Consider the following 25,781-nt stretch of genomic DNA (forward strand, 5'->3'; position numbering starts at 1 on the left):
GAAATCAGATTTTTACTGCCTAACTTACAGGCATGAAGATGTTCTAAATGATGGCCTCAGTCTTTATTGACTGGAGATTTAAGGAAAACAGGGAAAATGAGAGCATTTAAGCATGTGAGCAAAGAAGAGGAAGAAAATGGAAGAATTTTAGAAAGACTCAACTGTAGCTTTGTAATTGTGTAATGACATTTTATACTCAAGCATACCCAGCATATATACACAAATCAGTTATTTTCACACTCCCATGTCTAATTAGGTACCCCTTTGATATTTGTAGATATGGATTCTGCATGCATAAGTCAGGGTCACTCAAATATTTGTTTAGTTTCACACACCAAACTTTGAAAATGTCACCTTTGCAGGCAAGCTATTTGATTTTATCCTGAAGTAGACAGAAGTGGCTTGTCAGACTCTGGCTGTTTAGAATTTCTGGAAGAATGGGTAGGCTTATAGAGTAGGAAAATGGGGGGAAAGAATTGGTATTTCAGCTTCTTTGAATAAGGAGTGAAAGTGAAAAGGTAATTATGAAGGTAAAAAATTGCTATGGTTAAAAGTGTTGGTATTCTTTCCCAGAAGAAAAGGGAATGGATTCTTTTTCCTACCATATGTTGAATCTTTAGTTGTGGTTTTATAGAGAAGATTTAGCTATTTATACACTCTTTCTTGCAGGCTTATGCATTCAGTTGAGCAAGGAGATCTCACAAAAATCTCACTTCTTAAGATCTCAGAAAGGAAAGCACAGCCTAAAACAAATGATTTTAAATTTTAGGGTGATAAGACCTAAAACGGATTATTATTACTCTTTACAATACCTGTGTTATTTGAGTGTGAGACAGTGTTCACACAACTAAAAAATAATAAATCACTACGCTTTAATTTTTTTTTCATTTCCAAGTGCATGAGTGTGGCGTAAACCAATGAGTTTCACTTCATAACTAGGGAGTTAAGTGTGTACACTAGTAAGTTAACACTGTTCTACTGACTGGCAGTGATTTGTTATGCTGTGATAACTGAAATTTTTTCCAGTTGTGTGACCATCTCCTAGTCATTGTATTTCTACAAAAGAATTTACAGATTTGTCTTACAGCTCTTTTTTATGCAAAGTGGAAAGCAGAGACCATAGTCCTATATTATCCCTTCTATCCACAAAATGAGTTTCCTTAATGCAGATGGACTTTGTTTTGAAGCAAACCTCAGTTACTCGTTCAGTTAACAGATTTCAAGTGAAAGTGAAGATTCCTGTTCAAAAAAAAATCAGCATCTAATATTCTATAGCAAAGCTAGACAAAAATGAGGGCATAAGAGCAGGTTTTAGAATCTATGAAGAAAAAGCTAATTTTGTTTCATCACTACTGGTTACTTGTGTATGTGTATTCATAACTGTTTAGGTAACTTCCCAGTTTCCAAGAAGATGTTTGGAAGTCCCAGAGGTTCACAGATTTATGCCTGAGATGCAGTTACTTGTTATTTATCACTCATTATCTGATAATTTCTTAATAAAATAAGTATCCATTTATGAAGAAAATCAGAGCAAATACCAAGTGCATTTGATTCAACAAATACTCATTTGTACACTAATTTAAGAAAAGTATTTACTTTTAAAGAGTTCATCAGCAAACAACCAAATTTTCTCCTGTGCAAACTGACATAGGTCTGGTAATATCCAAAGAGCTGTTCTGGCTAAAATTGACTTTCAAGATAACTAGAACTGTGCTGTCACAAATAGGAGATACAAGATTCTTCATATATTTCATTAAGTTTGCAAACTTTTTTGAGTGGATCAAAAAAAAGATGCTGCTTCTTCATGGAGAAATCTATCAACATTCTTTTTTTTAGTGTGGGAAAACAAAAATCCTTAAGGCTTTTTTGAATAGGCTGGATGTCAGTTTTAACTGTTATCTTCTCCACTCAGCTGTGTTCCATTACTGTAGGCCTTGCATCATGCCTGCAGTATGTTATCTCCTTTGTCCTTCTTCTGATGCAAGACATGAGGCAGATTTTCCTAATAAAATTTGTCAATCTATTAGCAGCAAGAAAGTAAGTTAGCTCACCAGCAGCTGGCTTTATCAAAGACTATCTTGTATTTTCTTATTGATTCTTTCTATGTCGTGAACAACCTGAACGAAGTTGCTTTTGGATGGAGTATGTGGTTTTGTAAAGATATTATATTTTTTCATTCTCTGTTTATACGCTTTTACTATATAGCCTTTTTTCCCCTTTTTTCCCACCGTTGTTTAAACAGGGATTTAAATTAATGGAGCAATATGAAAACTTAATCTTTCTTCAAGGAAAGCACATTATACAACCTGAGAGTACAGGCTTTGACTTTGAGGATACCAAATAAGGATTTTAATTTGAACTGTGCTGTTTAATAATACTTTCAGTATATCTAAATATACTTTGCGGAGGAGAAAATACTTACTTTAAAGCTTATATATATGACATATAATAGATATATATACATTTTCAGGATAACCAATTCCACAAAATTTTTAGGCATGCGTCTAACGGGAACCACCTAAACAGTTCCTTTTCCCTCAACATCATTGCTTGTGTGCTTACATTCAGGTACATACTTAAGCATCTGGATGGACATAGACCCTACAGTTAGAAAATGAATTATTCTGAGTCATTGCCAATACCAAAGACATCTGAAAACTGTTTTAAATCAGAGCAAAACCTAGAAATAATGAATTCTTTCTGTGAATCATAAAGACAAAAGAAATTCTTCCAAAATATCAGTTAGCATAAGAATAGAGAGTCAAAATTAATCGTTCAATATCTTCCAGCCCATTTTGAGCATGATGACCATTTTGATTCCTAACTGCATTGTATCCTTTGTGGTGAAGGCGAGGCAGAGGAAAGGTAACACACACATGCACAAACAATTGTCTTTTAAAAGATAAAGGAAGACCAAGTGTGGGGGAAGAGACTCACTGCCAACCCTGGAACTGCTGGGCACAGCAGGAGCACTTTCCAGTGTGGGAAGTCTGTCGGAGGGGACTCTAGGATTGCCTCTAACTGCATGGGAGAATGCAAGGTATACGTTAAGGAACAGTGGCCATCTACAACTCCGGTATAGGTAGTCTAAGGAAGCAAATTGAACTTCCCCTTGGTCCCTCTTATGGAAAAAAAGGATGTCTGGAAAGGAAGAGAAATATTGAAATGTTCACCTACATTAACAGGTTTGTTTGATGGCTTAATTTTTATATACTTCTAACTGTTCATTACTGTTTATTGCTTTCAGTTTGTTCTCTATCCCTTCCCTACTACCCACCCTGGCAGGGCAGACAACCTTGAAAGTTCCTGTGTCTCAAAGTTATGCCAGTGGGAGTTTAAATTACTGCCAGAACCTCCGAAACTAGAAAAGTGGTCAAACCAGACCAGAAAATAAATGCCGATCCTCCAGGCTACAGATTGAGCCAGAAACCTCTCATTATTACACACTCATTCACTCAGTTCAGGAAGCAGCAAGGTGGACAAAGGGTGTGGAGTTTTGTTCAGAACTTATGAGATGTGTGATGGCATAAGAAAGATTCAGGTTCAGATACTCCAGCTACAAGATTTTCCCTCTAACTCCAAGCATATAGTCTCACTTATCCATACTGTGCATTGAGATCAAAACAAGAGCCAAATGCAATGAGAGAAAAAAAAGAAAAGAATAATCTAAATTCAGTGACCTTTGCCATTTACAAATGTGTGCAAAATCAGAGGAACTGAATAGAATTCTTAAAAAAAAAAATTAAAAGCTAACGATCTATGCTATTTGTAAGGAAAAGCTTAAAAAAGGAAAGAAAAGTTATGCATCCTCTTCATACCGTCATCCAAAGTTATTTTCTTCCAGCAAAGAAAACAGTTGAGGTAGCACCTCTATTAGTTCTGTGATCACAAATACTCTTCATGAAACCACTTGCTTTTTCATAATATCTTTAGTCAGATAGTTAAAAGGGGAGGAATGTGTTACTCCGGTTTTCGCCACATGTAAGTGCAGTTCTGTGAACTACCTCTCAATAAATGAACAATATTAAAAGCAGTACTCTTTCCACATTATTAAGAATAAAACTGCAAAAGAGGACAGAGAAGAGGTGGGCTTCTTTAGTCAGCCCTTTCTACAGAAATCTGTATCCCAGCACCAAATAGAAGTAGCAATCTTTGTTTCCTGACCAAGGAAACAGATGGAAGAATAAAGAGAGTCAAGACTGTCACTCAGCTCAGGAGCTGACATGAAAAATTTTGCTGCTTTGCTCTCTCTACCTAATGTGGGAGGGAATAAATTATCTGTATGTCCCATGAGCCGTACACAGTTCCCACAGTAGTAAGCATATGTATTACAGAAAAGATTAATTATTTTCCTTCTTTGCTTAAATACATATCAAGCTTGATCATATAAGGATCAAGCTTTACATCTTCACTTTGTTGCTCCTAATCCCTTCCTTATTTTCTGATCCTTCCAGTGATCTAAATGAATGAAAATGCCTTCAGCCGTGTCCTCTTCATTTTCACCTTTCCATGTGTTTATGATCTTTACGCTCAGGGACTGTTCTTCAAGAACCCGCTGTTGATTCACTCAGGCAGAGGCAAGTTCACATCCTTTGTCGAGAGATGCGTATCTTCCTGAAGCTATACTTCTGAGGCACTGACAAGTTTCTCCAAATACATTTATTGCTAGGTAAAGTTTAGAGGACCAGGGAATCGATTGCTAATTCATGTTGTCTGTGTTTATACTTCATAGAGTATTTAACATGTCAAGCTTTACTAACCTAACCATCACCTCCTCCTCCTTACAAGGGTGAGGTATTTTGTTTAAGTCCTCCTCTAAGTTTGTAGCATATGGTACATGATTGCCTGAAGAGGATTCAGACCTTCTTGCTCATTTTCGGCATGGTCTGAATAACTTTCCATAATCCCTTCACAATGTGACCAAGGTAGAGTGAGAAAAGAAACATGCTGGAAGCTGTTATTCTGCACGTCCTTTGTAATGTTTGCCTCTTGCTATAAAGCCAGCAGAGAGCTTTAGGGATTTATTCAACCTGCACTTTATCCAAGATATTACTGGAGATCTTTCCAGCTATGTAGGTCTTGCTAAACTGCATTTCTCAGAGAAGCACAGAGATCTATCTTCTTAGCAAAATAATAAAAGCCAGAGAATTGTTACGTGAAGGTAGCTGCCTCACTAAAGCAGATTAAGCATTCACCTTCACATAGGAGAAAGGAAGCACGAGCAGAGCTAACAGCCTGCAGTTAGTTTCATGACCCTGAGATGCTTGCCTACGCTAAGGTATTTTGCCCATTCTGATACTGGACTGAGATGACAAAATGGTGAAATGCATTGGCTAGGTTCAGCACTCTGCTGTGCTGCTTCTAAGTTAAATTTTCTTTGTTCTTTTCCTTAAGACTGTTTGCTTTACAGTCTAGCTCCCTGGGTTTCGTCTTGTCTGATGTCTTCAGTATTCTGTGGTCATTCCAAAACTGATCAAAAAATCCATAGATATGCCCATAATACAGTCATCAGGCTGACATCAGGCTGGAAATATTTCTCTCCTCCAGGAAGTGGCTGGGACATGTAGCTACTGATGGTTGTTGTGGAGGAGACAGAACTGCCTAGTTATCGAAAGTTTTCCAAACTAAGTCACATGCAGCAAAGGGGAAAAGACAACATTCTCTGCCAAATTTTGGAGCTATGCTTAAAAATCCTAGTCTTTCTGTTACCAGATAAGTGAAGTACAATCAATGGTTTCTAGGCAATAGCTTTGCAGCCATGATGGCTGATGCTGTAGGACCTCCCAAAGGAGGGGCTCTTTTCTCTTTCCCCACTCCAAAGTCCTCCAGAGAAGAACAGTGCTTGCAAGCTGCCTTACACTACCATATCGCACAAATAAGCTGAAACACTCCTACTCAAACTGACAGTGCTGTCAGAAATAGAAGGTTTGGGATGACGGGCTTTTGAGGGGGCAGGGAAGAGGTTTGCACCTCTATTTTTCAGGTCCATCTAACAAAGGTTTGTCCTGTTACATACTACGAAAGCTGTTGCTTCCTATGTTTCTTCTACCAAAAATATGCTCTGATTCTGAGCTTTAGACAGACAAAGCACCAAACAGCCCCTCAGTCACAAGGAGAGGATGCCTTGAAGTCACCCTTGACGTGCCTTTGTTGAAAAAATCAAAACAATGTCAACTTCATTCAGTGAATGAATACACGGGACAACGTGTCTTAGAACTGGAATTTTCCAATTTCCAGCTAAAATGAAATCATAAATCTAAACCAAAATGGCAAAACCAAACAGAAACAACAAAGCTGCAGGAAACAGAAAGTCAAAATGAAAGAGCAAATCTGAAAAAAAAAATGGTCAATCCAGAAAGAAATGAAGACAAAACGGTCAACATGTGTTTTGAGTCAGGCAAAAAATGTTTTGCTGAAAGGTTCGCCAAAGTCAATACAGGTCCATGAAAGTATTCGGCTTTAGCAAATCAGTGTTTCTCAGCAAAACATGGATTTATTTTTTAAAAAATCAAACACCTCTACTTATGAACAAGTTCATCCAGTTCACTTCTGTTACAAGTATTTAAAACAAAAACCTTATGCATTTTGACTAGTGCCTTTTATAGTGTAATCTAGTCTACAGACACTACAGTATAGAATGCCTACTGCAAAGCTTCTTGAAGTCAGTGGCAAGATTCCCACAAACTTCAGCGTATCAAATCTTGAGAGACAGAGAGGGAGAGAGCATAAAAAAGAAAAATATTAAATAAATACTCATATCTCTATGCAGTGACTAGCCATTAAATAGATACTCATTAAAAGTGAAATAGCTTTTGGTGAAACAATGTTTTACTCTATTACAAATAAATATCATCAGTTTTCAGCAACTGTTCTTCTACAATTCTTTTTTTTTTTTTTTTACTGAAGAAAAGTCCTATATTTTAACACTTCAAATACTTTTCTTCTGATTATGGTCCACAAGGAGGCTCAAGTACTTAATCATTGCCTAACTTGAAATTTTTTCAAGTCTCATCAGATACATCATTAGGTACATCTCAGAAAAAAAAAAAGAATTAAAGAGTCTCTGCAAGGAGAAAGTCTTGGAGGGATGAGATAAAAAAACATGACTAATGTTTTAGAATCTCAGAGCCATGTGGTTTCTGTAGAGTAAAAATATTTGTGATCAAAGTAATGGAGGTCTTTTATTTTTTTAGCAAGATTTTATATTTTAAATCACAGATTATTAGTCTAAGCCTCTGTTACTTTCCAAAGGTCAGGATACTTTGTACAATGTGATTTTGTAATAGGCATAAAGTTGAAGTTAAAATCCTGAACTTGACTGTCCTACAGTTAAATATTGTCCAGGTTGCTTTTCTTATTGAAATTAATGTCTACTGCTTGGAACTTAAACGTACTGCTTGAGTTACTTTTTAATGTATTTTAATCTATATAATTCATTTTATAAGCCATTCAATTTTTCAAAATACAGATTAAGGTTTCTTCTAATTTAACCACAATTTGAAATTAACATATTGAGATTTTCCATCAATGAGACTTTTAATCACAAAATAGGACTGAAGACTCTAAGCTGGATTGAAGAAGGAGATACCACCTTTGTAAATACAAGATCTGTTTTTGTAATGATTAAACCAGATACCTGTTTTGACACAGCTCTATTGTTTCAGCATACAGGAAAATTCTAGAGCTAGCCTCCTCCTTTCTAGGGCTGAGAGGCATTTGTTCTGGTGGACTTACTGAGAAAGCATAAAATGCCCTAGGATCAGTAGAAGTGACAGATATAGAACCTTAATCATTGCCATTTGACTTCAAACTAAAGGCACAGCATGTGGCCATACCACTCTCGAAGCTGAGTTAATGGGAACTTCCCTAGCTTTCACACAGGAGGCAGAGGAAACTTTACTGGGACACAGTAAAAATGTGACATCACTGTTTGCAACTGTATGAAACATCTGTTCTGCAGACCTTCGGCATTGGTGCTACCTAAATAGCCAGCTTGATCTTGCCTTGCTCACAGAGGAACTCTGTGGTTTTCCCTTCAGCAGACCTCAATCCCATAAATTAATGTAATGATCTCCTTTTTTTATTCTTTTTCAGCAACAGGAAAAGCTCTTTGTTTGTTTGACTGGGTATTCAAGCAAGAAGAAAAACCTAACAATGTAATAAGAGATACCTAATGAGCATACTAAGAGCTATAAGCACTGTACTGCAGTTCTGTATAACGAATCAAGGTCTCTGGGAGGACTATTTTGTTGTCTGGCACTGTGGGAAAAGCTATATAAGGTGCTTCTTAACAAGCTTCGTGTTGAGTAAAAGCAGTCCAGGCTTAGGGATAGCGGACGTTCATGTGATACATTCCTGCACTGAAACTTTGAAACAGATTTGACTGGGAAGTTTCAGTAGAAACTTCCAGATGAAATATTGTTTGGAACAAGGACTTAAATTCAAGCTTCCTGCTATACTATAGCACCATTTTTTTTTCTTTCTCTCTCCTCTGCCCCAGAAAAGGGACTGGCTCCAACAGCAAAGAGTGACTCACTCTACAGTCGCTGCAGTTTGAGATGTGTAAGATCAAGATGCTAGAGAGTGAGTCTCGTTACTCACTACTTATATCAATCTTTTACTAAAGGAAATGAAGAATTATAGCGAGATCCTGAGCGCCTTCTGAGAGGGAGAGAGAGAGCTTTCAGTAACTTCTGAAATATGTGGCGCACAGGCACCCTGAAGGAGGGCACATGGCTCTAAGTGTTACACTGTTGTGCTTCCATACACAAAAAGAGATGTATTTGGCAAAATCTGAGTCATCTAATTAGCAGCTTTTAAGTAACTCTAATGTAATGTTGACTGCAATTACAATTGCTAGAGAGCAGCCCTCTGTCTAACAATTTATGTTATTTTGTTTAGTCTTTTTTTTCTTATAAAAGGATCCAAAATAATAGATCGTCTACTTCTTGGGTTGCAAACTGATGAAATATTTATTCTCTGTGTATAAACGGCAAGACTTTGCAGAAGGGTACTTAGAAAAAAAGGCACCAACCAAATTCTTACGAGTGATGATTTAGGACACACAGTATGTCACTGAAAGTTGTTAAGTAAAACTTCCTGAAAGGACAGTTAAAGGGCACATTTTATTTGAAATAGATGAAATTCACTCACACAAATGGATTGGAAAGCTGAAATTTGCCCTAAGCAGACTAGATTATAGGCAAACTGAAAAGTTGCTATTTCAGTCTTTTGGAGGGATTGATGAATTTCATCCCCATCAGAGTCAATTTTACCTTTCACACTTAAAAATGATCATAACCAATTGAGGGGAGAGGCAAAAGGAGCAATATGACGAAATTTTACTCTGTAGATTAAGGCACAAACACCTGGACTTAACTAGCCCTTATTCCTGTATGCAGTTCCTTTCAAGTCCCTTACGACTGTTTCCACATGCAAAGTTTTGCAAGATCTAACCCACAAACAACGACAACAAAAAAATCCCTATTTTAAAATATTGTAGACAGGCACGTGTGAGAACATGGGGCACCTCCAGCTCCCACTGACACATTTCTGAAGTGAGAGCAGCTAGACTGTAACATTACACCAGGTGCCAGGATTTGCTTTCAGCAGCAAAGATTGAGCCTGCAGTGCTTGAGCTGAAAAGATCTGTAGCTACAGCTGGCTCATCATTCATAAAAACGGGGACAGTGTGGGTTGCACATTTCAAGCAGCTGTGACTTACAGTCACAGGATTGACTCCAAGAAAACTAGGTATTCTTATTAAAGACCAAGTCCGGAACTTTATCTCAATACAAGTACCCTTTACTCCTTACTGTCAATGATACTATTTGCAACCACAGGAATTTCACTGTACAGAGGCCTGCAGGGACACAGTAGAGTAGTCCAGCTTCCCTGTACTGCTGAGGAGGCTGCAAGTCTCAGGAAAGGAGGATGTTCAGCTGGGAAGAAATACTCTTAGGTGTGACTCACCTTCCAGCTAGTATCATAGTGTCCTCTTCCACCAAGAACACTTCTGCAACAGAGGGGATCTTAAAGGATAGAAATAAGGTGGTGGGAGTCTCTATTAGCAGACACACAGATAGCTGGGTTTGTGATGTCTGAGACGTCCACACAGCAATTTGCATGCTGGACATTATGAGATGCATGGATAGGTTATCTGGAGGTGTATGGGAAAAGCAAATAGTCATCACACAGAAACGTGGGATGCATGTTCTGGAAGGTGCTAGGCAGATGGGTCCAGGATCTCCAGGGACTGCCAGTTCCAGGGAGGCCTGAGAGGCAGGCAGGGATCTGGAACTGCAATGCACAGATGAGGTGATGATATTGTGAGGAGGAACCTAGGTATATTAGAAGCTGAGGAACCTCTGGGGACAAAAGGAACCTGCACAAGAAGGATAGGAGTGCACGATAACCTTAGCAGCGCCAGGCTGCTGGCACTGAAGATGTAAAAGGTTGCAGGGGAATATTTAAACTCCACGCCAGAGGAAAGCTGACAGGCATAGAAGAGAATCTGGTTTAGACTGATGCAATCTACCCAGCAGATGTGGCAAGTGCTCAATGTGCCTCTGAAAATACCAGGAGGGAAACAAGCAGCACAATCACAGTAAGAAAGGCAATTTAGACCATCCACAGTGCACATGTGAAATATTAAGTGATAGAGTGAGGGCAGAAATTAAAACTGCTTTAGAAGCCGAAAAAATTAGATGGGGGAAAATGCCTGGAATCAAATGACAGCCCCAAAGTAACAATCATCTGGGAGACTTGGAAATGGCCAGGCCTGTGCGCAGTCTGTAAGCAGTCTCTCTTATTGCAATCATTGGAAATAGAACAGCAGGCTAGATGATAGTCATTCATTTGATCCAGTATTTCTTCTTAAGGCATTTCTTCAGTTCCTATGTTAACTGACATCAAACAGAAGATAATAAGGTGCAATCAGCCAGACACTGAATAACTTACTATTCCACAGCCCCAAGTGTGGTGTGCTATTCTGCTTAAATACAGCAGCCTAGGCTGAAATCTTACCTTAAAATTTTGCTGTCTTTATCTGTCAATGTTTTTTAAGACTTTTTTTAAAAAGTTTGGCTTTTCTCCTTTTTTTGTAAAGTCATAGTGATAAACCAATTTTTAAAAACTCACGTGTGCCACAAAAGCTGAAACAAAGCATATATTAAACTAAACACTTTTCAGGGTTAGCATTTGTGAACATACTGAAAATTATAACTAAAAAAAGCTTACGTTCATAGCAGTAGGCATCAAACTTGCTATCTGGGTAAGGAAAGCCTGTTTGGTTCTCATAGCGATACAGGGTTCTCACCCCAAGTAAACCTCCTCCACACTGGGGCCTAGCCACAGACGCGGGATAACGAACACTTCCATCAGCCAACCAGCCATAGTTACACTGGTCAAAGCCATTCCTCCAGGCAACATACAGGTTCCCAACAGATGCAAGAACGCCATCTCTTTTCCGACATAATTCTTTAGCTTCTTCAAAGGTTAGCTTCTCAGGAACTGAAACATGAACCACTTCACCTGGGGGAAGAAAACACAAACGATGAAGACAGAGTATCACGTTCCATTATCCAGTCAATCTAGCTTCCCTCTTCCTGTCAACGTCCCCTAAGTTTTTTGGCCAAATTTTGCTTAAATGTTTTTCTGCTTACAGTTTTGCTTAAGAATTTCATAGTCAGAAAACCAAATGGCTCAGATTTCACAATACAAAAATGCACCTACCTCAAAGCAGAAACATTTATACATGAACTTTATGTGACAAATTAGACTGTGGTTGGAGATGGAGTGTCTAGGCAGAGGTAACAGGAGCCTTGACGCTCCTCTGTGACCTGCATTGGAGTAGACTTTGCAACTCAACTGCACTCATCAAATCCAGTCCAATAGCATTTATTTTCTCAGTAAAACAAACCTACATCTGCAGGCCCCTTACCTGATGTTTTTAATCATCGCTAAAATCTCACTTGAGACACACATAAAAAACAAATATTCTTCACTAGCTGCTCCGAAGCAGCTTCTAATGTCTTATTGCCATTGGTTTTGATCTTGCCCAATGGTGAGGAAAAAAAATGACAGAAAGCACCTAACCTGTTGTGTGCACCAAACCCATATCTCCAGATGAAAAAGATGAATGAGCTAGAAAGCCCCTAGTATAGTTTAGCTTCCATAGAATAATAGTTTGCAAATAATAATCTTCTATTTGGACACTGAATCAAAATAAACAACACACTAAACAGCTTCCATTAGCACATCTTCCAAATTCAGTCACCATTATGCAGTTAGCTTACTTGGCCCATTGACCCACCAGAAGATTAGAAATAAAATCAAGGTGCTAATGTTCGTATCCTGGGAATGAAGTAGTAAACTGATTCCTTCCTAGTTTTTGCTCAGACTTCAGGTAGAAGTGATGGCACTTAAAATCCAGTTGTTTAGTTGAAGAAAACAGTATAAATTCAAAATATTTGTTATGAGATGTTCTCTTCTCCCACCCAGCATACTGCGGATCAGAACGCAATGGTTACTTTTGCTGTAGAGCTGCTAATTCACACTGGACGTGCAAACTGTCTCGCCTCTGTAGTTGTCTCAAGACAACCTAGCAAAAGGCAGACAGAGAGACTACATCACCCCAGGTAGTTTCATTCACATTACAGTTGTTTTGGGCTTGAAAGGTATGCAAGTGTGAAAGAAGGCAACGTGCCAATTTTCTTTTTCCTCCTAGGTAGAAACACTGATTTGTTATTACAGCTGTAATATCAATTCCATAGTGTAAGTTTCTTCATACATTTTGTAGGGTGTTTCTAACACAGAGGTAAAGTTACTGTAGCTCTTGAGGGACAGAGCATGTCTAGTGGGCACCTTTTAAGATAAGGAGAGTGAACAATCATTCACCCTCAAAAGTACTAAAATGTTTTATTCAGTTCTTCAGAGCACATAGATAATACACTTTTTATTACATGCTTCTTTGGAGGATAGCCTCCTCTTCATCAAGGGGGAGAGCTAGTATCATGGCCAATACAGAACAACAGACGGAGTTATCCACAATACTGTCCCACTGGCAGTATTGTGAATCAATGGAGCACGGACAGACCTGTGTAGAGCAGCCCACTCTCTTCCAATTATCCTCTCATGTGGCAGCTTTGATGTGTATGAAAATTAGTAGTTAAAATGATTGTGATTAGAAGGGAGTTAATTAGTCCAGTTAGACCTGAAAGTGAGAAAAGTAAGAAAACCAATGTATTTTAATGGTTTTCTAATAACAAAGGTGATAGACCAAAAAGTCAATACTGTCAAACAAGTCCACAACATCCCTTCTGGGAAAAACTTACTGAAAAGACAGGAAAATGGGTAAACAGAATAAGACTAACAGCAATGCAGTTCTTCCTTCAGCTAATCTGGGTCACTGTGTATAAGAAGCCAATCGTCTCCAAATGGAGTTTGTGCATAGCAACATTAAAGATAGGGGTATTTATGCCTCTGAGCTGATATCTGCACTGTTAAAGCAAGGAAACTTAGTGAACACTTATGTCTTGCTTCAGAATGCAGGGTTCAAACTGCACTCATATAAGAGAGACCAGTTTGCTGGAAAACTTACCCATAAGTTGCACAAGAGCATTTTATGTGGAAATCTGCCTTGAATTTGGCCTTGGAATATGCGTGTATATACAGTACTGATAATACTGTATGTTTGAAAGGTGGGTGGTATATCCTTTGTGCTAAATCTATCCTGCAGACCCAAGACCTAATTATTTCGTTCACCTTTCAAGTCAGCTGCTGTCATATAGATACCATCTTGGTCTAAAGTGTGTTTTAGCAGCAAAAACAAAATCATAAAAAGAAAAAGCATGTGTTTAAGAAAAAATAGAGGCTAACCAGAACACTCTAGCAAGCGAAGTCCAAAGCTGCATTCTTTGCCACCTATTTGACATATTAAAGAATTTTTTGGAATAAATACACAAAGAACGTGAAAAGGTGCCAGAGCAACCAGCGAAATACTTTTATTGTCATTCCAACGTACACTGAGTATAGTGTCATGCACTTTGGGAATGGTAACAGCAAAACAAAAAGTATAACTAAATTAAAACATGGCAGTTTGCAATTGCTCCAGTCAAGGAGTGTTTTGCTATGATTGCAGAACTCCTGTTTAAAAACAACCCAGCACAGTGCAAAAGTCAAATTCCAAAGAGCAGTCATTTACGCTAGGAGATATGATTTTGCATTTAGTCTGTCCAGTTCAAAAAGAAGTTAAAATTCTGTGTATTTGAATGTATACTTGATGTGCATAATAACTGTGGGGATGACATGTAAGAAACAAAGCAAAAGTTTAACAAAGGCTTTGCTATATAAACCTGAAAACAGTTAAAATTTGTCCAGTAGTTTTCCAAAATCACATTTAAAAAAAAAAATGAGAGAGAAAGAGAAAGATGATTTTTTATGTTGAGTATTTGGGAAGAGAACAGCACTCAAGACAATTCAAGCACAGGATAGCATCAATCTAATTTGCAGCAGCCCTAAGATATATGATAAGAGAGTTTGTACAGTCTTTCCTGCACTTCTCACCTGGAACAAACTGTGTTAGCACAGCAGACTTAGCACTTGAGGGATATGCTGGCCAATACCGCACACCAACAGTGAATCAGGACATACTGCTTGTATACAATAAGTGCAATCACGTAGGATCAGCAAGGATGCAAAAGGCCCTGTATTTCCTAAAGGCCTATACTATTGCAGAGGACATTCTGCAATCCACATCACCTCTCTGATTTGATTAATGCTAAGGCACTTGCTTTGCTAGCCACAAGTCTCTGGTCAGAAAGCCAGAGATAGCTACCAAATTATTGATGTTCTGGGTCCATGCTCTGAAAGGGATATGTAAATAATCCCTTACTTTTTCCCCTGCAGTTTTGTCCTCATAGCAATGCAGTGATTCTGTTTATAGCATGTGAAAAGAAGGATGGTCCTACTTCCCTGGAAACCTGGGTTTTTAATCTCATGGAGAGAAAAAGGACTTGGTTTCCAAGTCACACCATTCCACAGTTAGTCTGTGTACAAGCTGGGTAACAGAGTAGGAGGGAAATAACAGAAGAATGCATGTGAAGAAAGGTGCTGGTACTGAAAGGAAGAACACTGGGAATTTCCTCTGAGGAAGCCACATATTTGGGGAGAAATGCTGTTATATAGCTCAGGCTTTCAAGGCTTCAACCTCAAAACTGACAGAGGCTATCAAAAGGGCATGGGAAAAAGGACTTGTACTCCAATCCTGCCTTCCACTGTGTCAGTTATTATAGCTGAAACAGTCTGGCTCATTCAAAGTACCAAACAGAAGAGAATTTGACCCTTGTGCCGAAGCTTCCTTTAAGCAGCGTAAAAAGTCAACGGTGAAACTAACAAAATATATTTAATCCACGTAGTCTCTAAAAACAGCTCCTGTTTTGGAAGCACAATTGGTCTAAGCTCCGTATTTAGCAGGAGGATTACAATCCTATTACACTCTTACAGTGTCTTAATTATGACGTGTAAAAGCACCTCGATTTCCAAGTCAAAACTTTGGGAGTGTACCCCAAGGAAGTAAAGAGAAAACTTGTCTGGTTGATAAATGAAAGACACAGCCACCAACACCAAAGCTGAGAAAATCCAATCTTCTTTTGTGGTAAATACCATGTGCAATGTTTTTATAGCTGGAGTCCCCTCTGAATAACTCAGTAATAATATGCAGGCAAACCTCAGGGCTTAGACCAGCAGATGAAGAGAAACAAGTCCTGTAGTACCAGGGGGTGAAATGGAGACCGTGACAATGTTTAGACTGCAGGTTATAATGCAATGTCTATTATTCTTGGCCCCTGTTTAAAATCAAGTTTCAGGTTGATAGCCCAGCCTCAGCAGTCAGAGTATTCAAAGAATCCCTGGGATTTTCCTGTTATGTGTGTTTGTTTTAGTTAATTTAAAAAGACACCTGACTACAGGCGGGCTTTATCCCTCTCTTTCAAATACTTCAAGCCAGATGAAGGTGCCAATTTTTCTTCTCTTGAAGACAAAAGCTGATTCACTACAACCCCCAAGCAAGAAGCTTAAGATTTAGAGACTTATCAGCTGGTTTTATAGCAAGCTTCATTCCTTTGAAGGTGAACTCACTTATTCTGTCTCATCAGGAGACGTCTCCCTGAGTTGGGCATGTTGGTAGGTGTGAATATCACGATTCATACATCTTAAAAGCAAGCACAGAAATATGGGCAAGCTAGAACCACAGCCAGGAGTCAATACACAACATGTATTGACTAGGACAAAACTAATGAAGCTAGAAGTAGCCCTCCAGCACAGACCTCACCAGTAATTTCTTTTCCCATAGATGAAACTGCATTAACGGGTTGGTGGGCTGAGACTTCACAGAGGAGATCTTTCTGCCTGTCTATGTCACTCCCTCCACCTGGAGCACAGCACCATGCCCTCTGCTTCACACACCATTACCCAGTGTGCCAGGAAGAACACATGAGCTACAAGGCACTTGCATCTGGCAGAGGAAAGTATCACATGTAACTCCATGACACAAGATACGCCGATGTCTGAAGGATTCCCTGAAACTGCAGGGGTGGTCAAGACAGAGGTAACCTGCACTGAGTCTCTCATCGAATGCTTTTGACATATCTGGTAACACATCTCAAACACCTTATAAACTTATATTTCTTTATTTTTAATATCATTAGCCTTTTCCACATCTTACTCTCCCAGAGCAACAGATTCTTTCATTACTGTCTCATCTGGGATTCAGCAACACTGATATGGAAGAAATGCTCAGAAGTTTTACCTTGTGGTGGTGGTTAGATTCTATGACCTCCACCACATCCCAGTGTCAATTAAGAAAGACAAATGGAACAACCATGGGAATTTAAAGGGAGACTAAATCCACAAAAAGTTAAGCATTCCTATACAATTAAATGCTTAACTCTAACAACTTTAAATAAAAAATAACAAACAATTCCAGTACGTTTCCACCTTAGCCTCTTGGTGATGTTCACGTTTGAGGAGAAGAGCTAGTATTCCTCGTTAGGAATTTGATAACTCTCCTTTTTGACTATAATGAGTCTGTAGCGAACTCCAGACATGTTTGTTAGTTGGATCTGACAGATGGTGAAACCTATCAAACTCATCAAGTAAAATTGCCTTGAGTATGTTAGAGCTCCAGAGCTCTGTGCCTACAGCTGGAGGCCCTGGGTCAGTCTTGAAAGATAGCTAAAAGGGACAAACTATAATTTTTGCTGGTGTTATATGGAACTTTCTGTGGACATTTCCCCTCCTGCAGCTGTAACTTGACTTTACTCCTCCTCACAAACATTATCCTTGTGTGGTCTCAAGCCACATGGTTGGCAGTTCGGAGCTCAAGCAGTCATGAGGCTCTGCCATCCTAACTTCCTTCTCCTCAGAACATGAACTCTGTTCAACCCTTGATTTCTAGAATACAGTCAGATATCTAGAGGGACATGGGAAATGGTGGTGAAAGGGAATATGGTGGTGACTAAAACATTTACCCTTCCACCTTGGGAACCACATGTTCCAAGAATTTCCATTTCCTCTTCTTCTCTCTCTCTTTGGCCCACCCAAAAGGCCCTTTCAAAAAGGCTACAGCAGTCATTGAGAGGACTATCAGACTGCCTGTGAACCAAGGAGGTAGAGGAACTACCCACATCGTTCTCTCCTCTCCACACATGGGTGAGGACAATGGGGACCTGTACCCTTGTCTTGATTACTATGGAGAAACATACACACGCATTTGGGTCAAAACAGACCTGGCAGCTGTCACCTCTCTCCACTGTATGCAGGGTCCTGTTTATTAATCAAACTCATGCTTCAGCCTTCCCCCTCTTTCCCAAGCTGCACAGACAAGATGTCTTGTCTCAGCTGCAGTTCTCTTCCTCTATCCTGCAGTCATTAAGGGCTGCTTCTCTGACACCCCAAACGGGGAAAGAAGTACCATTAACAAAGTCACAAATTACTGTGCAACTCTCTCTAGGGCTGTGAAACCACTTAAGTACTTTGGATGTCCAACTTCATTCAAATTCCTTGTTCAGAGAAAATAGATGGACTTATGCTGCTTTGAACATTTTAGCTCAATGACTTCAAAGCAGAAGGCTAGACAAGCTGAAGAAATCTTTCACATGTTAAAACAAGTTAGCTGATTCATTTTGATATACATCAGTAATCATTTAATTAAACTCTCCTGAATGTCTTAGATCTGTTGTATGCAAAATTATAGGCTTAACAGGAATCCATTGCATTTGGCAGGACTGCAAGAGTATACTTTTAACATAGGCTGCCCTCAAGCATTAAGAGCAGCATAGTAACTGCTATACCCTTAGAGAGCTCTGCTGTAGTTGCAGAGTGTCACTAACCTTTACTTATGCAAAGTAGAAAAATAAATTTGGAATTCTGTATGATCTTTCTCTCTGTGCCTTACACTCAGAAGAAGCATTCAGAAGTTAGGAATTTTAGATCATTCTAAAAGATTAGATTTCTCATGTTATGAGCTCACACATCAGGTCATGCATAAAAAGCATCATGGCATTATTTCATATTTAGCTTCCTATATTTGGGCTCTGTGCCCCCCCCCCCCCCTTGAGAACTCTTGCATCCTGCAGAGTATGTTAGGTCACACAGTTCAAGGCTGGAGACATGTCCATTGTGGCCCAATGCAAAGAAAAGGTCCGTGTCACAGGCCTTGAAGATAGAAGAAAATTAAAGACTTTTTTCTCTGTGTCTCAGGTTTAAATTTAATTGAAATTTAATCTAATTCCTGCTCCAGGATCAGAATGGACTCTAGAGAAGATCTTCAGCTGCTCAAAATGCAGAAGAAACTTCTCATCTGAAGCTTTATCTAGTCTATGACTTTTAAAAATTATTATTATTCTCGCACAAATATGCACGATAATAGCACAACTGCATGAGACTAAGTGGAAAGTATTTAAAGGGCATCTGGCTTTGTTTTTTTTCTTTTCTTCTCCACACTCATTGGGGGGAAAAATGGTGCATGGAAAGGAGACTTTATAATCCTCCCCATAGCCACCCCAAAATAGCTGTCTTTGCATGACTTCCCATCTGCATATTACATATGCTTGCTAGACATATATGGCTTCTCACTGGCTTTGGCCAGAAGACAATGCTGCATGAAGCAGCTTGTGCTTTGGCTCTGCACCACATATTCACAGTCCCACACTTCATCAGTGGGCTTTGGCGAGCAGATTTCACTTTGTCTCCATTTCTGACATCACACAGCACTGACAAATTAAACACACACATGTTTATCTGAAGATAGAAAAGAAAACGCTCCTTTCTGATCACCCATTTCCATTCAAGGGATTAGTCCATAGAAGACACTGGCAAAGACACTGTTTCAGTTGGAGGTGTTCAGCATACCTTCAGGTTACCTCCAAACCTTTGATGCTAAATCACTTTAGGTTAAAAAAAACCCACTTAGGATACCTTTAACTGCAGGACATGATATATTAATAAAAGTATTTAGTGCTTAATACAATGAGTTGCAATGAAACATGGAAAATGTAAACCAGTCTGTAATAAGAGACCATGCCCACACCTACTTTAATGAAATTTCAACTCCAGATTCTTATTTTTATCACTAGGAGCTCAGAAGTTTTAAATCGTTCCCATAATAATTCTCCTGTGTTCTTTAGCAAGACTCAAAATATTTTACTCATAATTGTGCACAGTCTTTAATCTCTCTGGCTTTCCTCAGAACAAGGAAATGGTAAGATCTAGCCTAGACAACTGGTTTTAATTTAAGCTAATTGTTTGTATTTCAAAGAGAAATCCATGTCTCTGGCCAGCTTTGTGATTTCACACGGCCAGAAAGGAAGACAGCTGAAATGGTGTTGCTCCTACAAACCCTCAGTGTAACTACCCAAATTAGTACTGTAAATTCAATACACATTTAGGCTAAGAAGAACTGCAATTATTCTTACCACCATTTACGGCCTTCTGGGCTAACACTCCCTCTGATACCAGGCCAATAGACCAACAGTTGTTCAATGGTTTCCATGATAACATCCTCATTAGGGCCCAGATTTTGATACAATTAATCAAACATCATCTAATTCCATGAACAGTCATCCCATTAACTCCAGCTCTCTGAACAAGCATCTATTTAGTGCAAGTCTGTTAGATTTGGCACTGAATTAGAACAGACTAAATAGAGATGAATTTTCAAATTCAGATGGAAAATATCATGTCTAAGCACAGTCCTACAATATGCTAAGTATCACATGTATCCTTTGTTGAGAGCACCCAATACTTTATATGAGAAAGGCTGTACCTTCCAGAATCAGTATGAGGTAGACAGTGGAATTAGAAATTTAGCATAATAATACATCCTGAACCCTAAGGCTTCTTTCTACCAATGGATGAAAATGTTACAATACATCAGACAAAACAAAGGATCCAGTTTTATGCAACATTCACTTTCCAGTAACTTCTGTTAGCAGTTTATAAAATTCTCCGCCTTTTGTGGATAAGCGGTTCCACAATCCCATTGGTGCTATGTAACTCCAGTCAAGTCCAGTATTGGAAACTATCCCTTGTTCTTACAGAAACTGTTTCTACTATATAGACAGAACCATCTTGGTTCCTCAGCTCTATCTTAAAAATAAAGTCTTTCTCAATGGCTCAAGTTTCTGTGAGGACACTGGAGAACAATTTATCCTTCACTATACCACGATGTGGTACCACGTCTTCCTAACAGCGCAACTGCTCTTCCTTATCCAAAGAGAAGAAACCACGCTTCTTGTGTGTCAGTATAACATTCTTATACCCTATATCTATACCCATCAAACTATGACTCCTTCTGGGCCCTAGAAATCTTTTTATGACTCCAGTTCATTGAAAATTTCTGACCAAATAGGCAAAAACAGAAAAAAATAAAAATAGAGAAGAAGAATCTTTAGTTAGCTATTATTGTGATCTCCATCTGGCATTAAATTTGATCAATATAATCAAAAGCAACAAAAACCTATGCAATGGGCCAAGGGTGCTCAGCAAATAGACAGTTATCTCTTCACAGAAGAGACAGGACTTTCCTGCTACATAAATAGATACCTTAAGGATGAATTTTCTTATGTGATCAGTGTTGACTTAATTCTGTTCCCTGGAAGTCAATGGTAAAACTGTAACTGAGTTAAAAGGAATTCTCCTATCTTCTCTGATTCCGCTTATTACCGCAGCAGGGCGTCATCTAGTAGTGTAACAAACATGCAACCATCACTTATCATATGCTTCTTTTTTTCTCTTACAACATATCCAGCAGGAAAAACATGTACAATATGTATCCCAGTGTAAGACAGGGCATTTTGTTTTCTTAATTTGGGAAAACATATTCTTGTGTATTTTTATAAATGTACATACTCATAATCATTTCGATAAGACAAGGTCAAGCACATTTTGCATTTGGAAAGGATGTTAATGAATCATCCTTGTTTCTTTGTGCATCTTTGTTTCCTGCAGAATTTTATTCTGAACTTTTACCCGTCTCTGTGAATTTTCTGTTACGTGATGGGGTTTATTATTGTGATGCAAACCTTCACTAGATCAAAGAGGTGAAATTGTCAATCATAGTCTTCAAGCCAGCCCTTTAAGCACTTTATAAAATATCCTAGTCCAAGCTACAGAGCACCTTTAAGAAAAAGGCTAAAACTCTACACTTGATTTAATCCATATTCCACAGGAAGCCACTGTGCAATAAAGAAGGTAAAAATAATGTGCTTATTGTAACTGAAAGTGATACACCAAACCTCCTCAGTATTCTGTGCTAACTTACATTTGCGAGACGCTGAGGGTTTCATAGTCAGGCAGATCACATTACCACAGCCCAGCTCATAGGCACAAAGACACGAATATGTGAAAACACATCATCACCTTCTACTGTGAGACAGAGATATATAGCCATCCAGAGAAGAAAGGCAGCTCATACGTCTTGGTAAAGGAAATTTAGTAACAACAAAGAATTACTTGATGCTCATGAGGAACTGAAAACCTGTGTGTATGCACCTTCACTAAAGAAGACTGAGCAATAGCTGCAGCCTCTTTGTGAGACTCTCATGGCCTGGTTCCGGGCTGTTCTGAGTACAGAACATTAGCCTCAATAAAACAGGCTTCAGTTTTGACTATTCTTTTCAAATTCAGTCAGAAAATTTGAAACTGCTGGCATTCAGAATGCATCCAGAATGAGCTTCTCAGGATTAGTTAGATTTATCTGCACTTAAAAGGGTGGGAAGAGTCTTTGAACCAGGCACTGACTTGTCATTCAGAAAGATACAAATGGCTCACAACCTCATTTGGCAAGCTAGGAAAGATCAAAATTGAATTTACAAGCCTTGATTCAAGATTTCATTCAGAATTCAATTCCATCAAGGATTTATGGGGGATCAACATCATAAATTCCAGGTGTTCGGATGTGCTGTTTACCAGTGGACATACGTAAAGCACAAGTAGGCTTAACACAGTGCTGAGCATTAGTGAAATTCTATCCCTTAATTTTCAGAGTTCCTAAGCTTGTTCCTAAGCTTCTCAGAGTCTTTGCAAGATCTACATTGCTTGTTTTTGATAACTCTCTAATATGAACATAACCTGGGACAGATTCTCAGCTAGTAAAGGTAAGAGAAGAATATTTATTGATTTTAGTGACCGAAGTCTCTAGAAGTCATCATCAGAAGAAGAAACCTTTTGATGATCTAACTTAGCTCTACCCTAACATAGAATACAAACAAACAATGAGCACTTAAATGTTGCAATTGACTGCTATGAATACACATGCATACACACAGGCAGGCTTGCTCAGAGCCGTAGCTGATTGATTGCTTCACTGATGTCAGAAGCACTATACTAAATGCGTATCAGGCAAGGATCTGCCCCTTAAGATCTATGCTTACGAACTGTAAGTATTTTTTAGAAAGTAATAACTGAACTGGTATGGAATAAAAACCTGTCAAGCAGAGTACAGACTCAGATCACTGCAGTAAATGGAATACATGCTTTGGTCTCGGCTACAAAGTATCTCTTTTCCCAGAGTGATGTTCCCACGTACATAACCACGTACAAAGCCAAAAGAAAAAAAAGACTACAGGACAGGAAAAGATATTTTTATGTTTATATTTAAGGATTTAAGTGGTCACAGCAATGTCTAAGCATATAGATATCTAGTATCTGGAATACATCTATAAGCCTACTGGAAGGATATGGGTAAATTCGCTTCTAGAAGAGAGATTAGAAAAAATGAGTACAGCATCACACCAGTAATGGGGAGATTTGTGCATACTAGCTCCCTAACCACAGAAAAAATTGCAGTGCTTTTGTATTTACCATCCAACTCTTTCCTGAATGGATACTGATGCTGAATCTAACTCTTTAACGGTGCATGGGGTACCAAAGCACAACATGATCCACAGCTCATAGACACCATGTGACAGAATCACAACCACTCTTCTGCATTGTATTAGCAGCTTTTGCAAAGACTGCAGCTATACTATGGAATCACAAAGCATCTTATTAAAGAAGATGCGGATTTCTCATTGGAAAGTTTGTACTTCTTTGTTCGTTTTTGTTGTTCGTAAGAGGCCCTTTTCTTAAAAAGATTTTATTAAACTTGGATTGCAATTAAATCCAATTAATTCTGTCTAATTGTAAGTGTTGAATGTGTAAAACCTTAAACGTAAGCTTCATGAACTATAATTTAGTTAGTACGTGTATTATATTCACCTTTACATACATATACATAGTTTCACAAATATTGAATGTATTTCTTTGAAAATACTTTCATAACATTCTAACTATAAGAAGCCATTTCAACAGCAAGCTTTTTGTGAGAACTACTGTCACTAACTGTTGCAGCTTTAAATCTGCCTGTTCTTTGTAAGCAGTACCCCTTCACATTCACCATTAATTAAGGCCTGCTAGACCAGAACTATAGGTTCACTTCATTCAGCAGCTCTCTTCAGATTCAAAGCAGCTGAAATATATTTTACACAGAACTTATTTCACTAGCTTTCCACATTAGATTCTCTAGCCGTTTTAGATTTTGCAGTGCAGACTAAGTACGGGTCTATCTTACCTTCCATGTGTTCCACATAGCAATATACATCATAAGTTTCATTAGGAAAACGGCGTCCATATGTTCTGACTCCTTTCTTCCCCATTTTATCTCCAAAGCAGCCAATTCTTGGATGTCTAATTGGATATCTGAAATGCAGGATGATCACTTCTGTTATTATAGTACGTCAATATTTCAAGTCTGAGTAGGCTAAGCATATTAATTTTGGAAAACATCATGTAGAGGCCTTTTAAACGTCTCACCTAACAGTCTGGTCAGACAACCAGCCAGCATCGCATTGTTCAAATCCATCTTCGTAGGCTGCTTTCAGTTGTTCGGGGCTTGCTATGACAGCACCATTGTCCAGGCAAGTCTGCTGAGCTTGTGTAAAATTCAAAGTATACCTGCTGGTTGCAGCGCGATAATGAAACACAACACCTTGAAAAGATAACAAATGTACATTACTGATGCATCTTGCATCATTTTTGCAATCCTCATTATATTGTAACTTTACATAGATACTGTTACAATGCTGAAAACAGACTAATACAATAAAAATAGTAAAAGGCTTCGAGATAGTCTGTCATATAAATGATGTCTCCCTCTAGTGGCTGCTACCAGTAACCATGTAACGTTACAGTAGTCGTACTTGGATAAATTATTTTCACTGTACACACGCAAAAAAGCAATTAAACCATATAAGCATTTTAATAGTTGTATTACAGCAAATTACAATCAAAAGGGAGAAGGACTGATTAAATGTATCGGCTACATCACATAGTCACTTGGATTCCTTCCATCCAAAGCGCTGTTCAGCTAACTGGACAGTAAGCGGGGTGTTTATGCTAATAGTGCGGCCTGCCATATTGGCTTAATAAATAAGTCTGCATGACACATCCAGTTGCAAGTCAAACTGTGTGACCAGACAAGGCTAAGCACTTCTAGTCCTTGGAAAATGTGGGAATAAAAAACACACTTTCTGAAGCAGCCAGCTGCAGTAGCTGCACATGCAAGTGCCAACAGTGAATCAGGATCCCTTCAGTGCATGAGGTCTGCTAGCCGCAGTGAGACAAACGGCCAAGGGGGACACCAAAAAGTTTTTGCTTTTGATGCAGAGTAGATAATCAGAGATAACCTGACATCTATCTGTTCTTCTCCATTCAAGGCTTACTACAAACATAACATTTACAAATGTATGGCTGTTGGTCAGCTTTTCATAACCATGTTGTCCTATACACACTACAAATGACACAGACTAAACAAAGCTTGCTTTGTACCTGGTGCCTTTCTGGTTCTGGAAAGAATCTAGACTTATCTGAAAGTTACTTGAACATACCAGAAGTTTGGAGAGAGAGAGAGGGGCAGAGTTAAGGTGGTTTTGGCAAAGACAAAGGAACCGCATGTCTAGGAACCACATTCTGTTTTCTGTGCATAACTCCCACTGAATTCAACAGCTGCACACACACAGTTAAAACAAACCATAAACAGTACCAACACGGATGTGGCAGAAATCAGATATTCCTTTTGGCAAGATCACTTCCCTCCCTATTGTCAATGTCTTTTGCAGTCTGGCGTCAAAAGGATGTCTCCTGACGATCTTTGAACAATAACATACAACCTCACTTATTTCACTCAAAAATCTGCAAAAACAGCAACAACACTATAAATTATCTACTGCACTGAATGGTTACAA

General features: G+C 38.7%; 1 protein-coding gene across 3 annotated transcripts in view; it reads right to left on the minus strand.

Annotated features, from left to right (window-relative positions):
- Positions 1 to 25,781, minus strand: part of LOC138064833 (versican core protein-like) — a 116,083-nt gene that overhangs the window by 60,445 nt on the left and 29,857 nt on the right. For all 3 annotated transcript variants that reach the window (XM_068928909.1, XM_068928908.1, XM_068928910.1), the window contains exons 4-6: positions 24,352 to 24,526; positions 24,110 to 24,237; positions 11,239 to 11,532 (exon numbers count right to left, since the gene is read on the minus strand). In XM_068928909.1, the coding sequence (XP_068785010.1) occupies positions 11,239 to 11,532; positions 24,110 to 24,237; positions 24,352 to 24,526 (597 nt within the window). The remainder of the gene's footprint in view (positions 1 to 11,238; positions 11,533 to 24,109; positions 24,238 to 24,351; positions 24,527 to 25,781) is intronic.

The sequence above is a fragment of the Struthio camelus genome, chromosome Z, assembly GCF_040807025.1.
Source record: "Struthio camelus isolate bStrCam1 chromosome Z, bStrCam1.hap1, whole genome shotgun sequence".
In the NCBI taxonomy this organism is placed as follows: domain Eukaryota; kingdom Metazoa; phylum Chordata; class Aves; order Struthioniformes; family Struthionidae; genus Struthio; species Struthio camelus.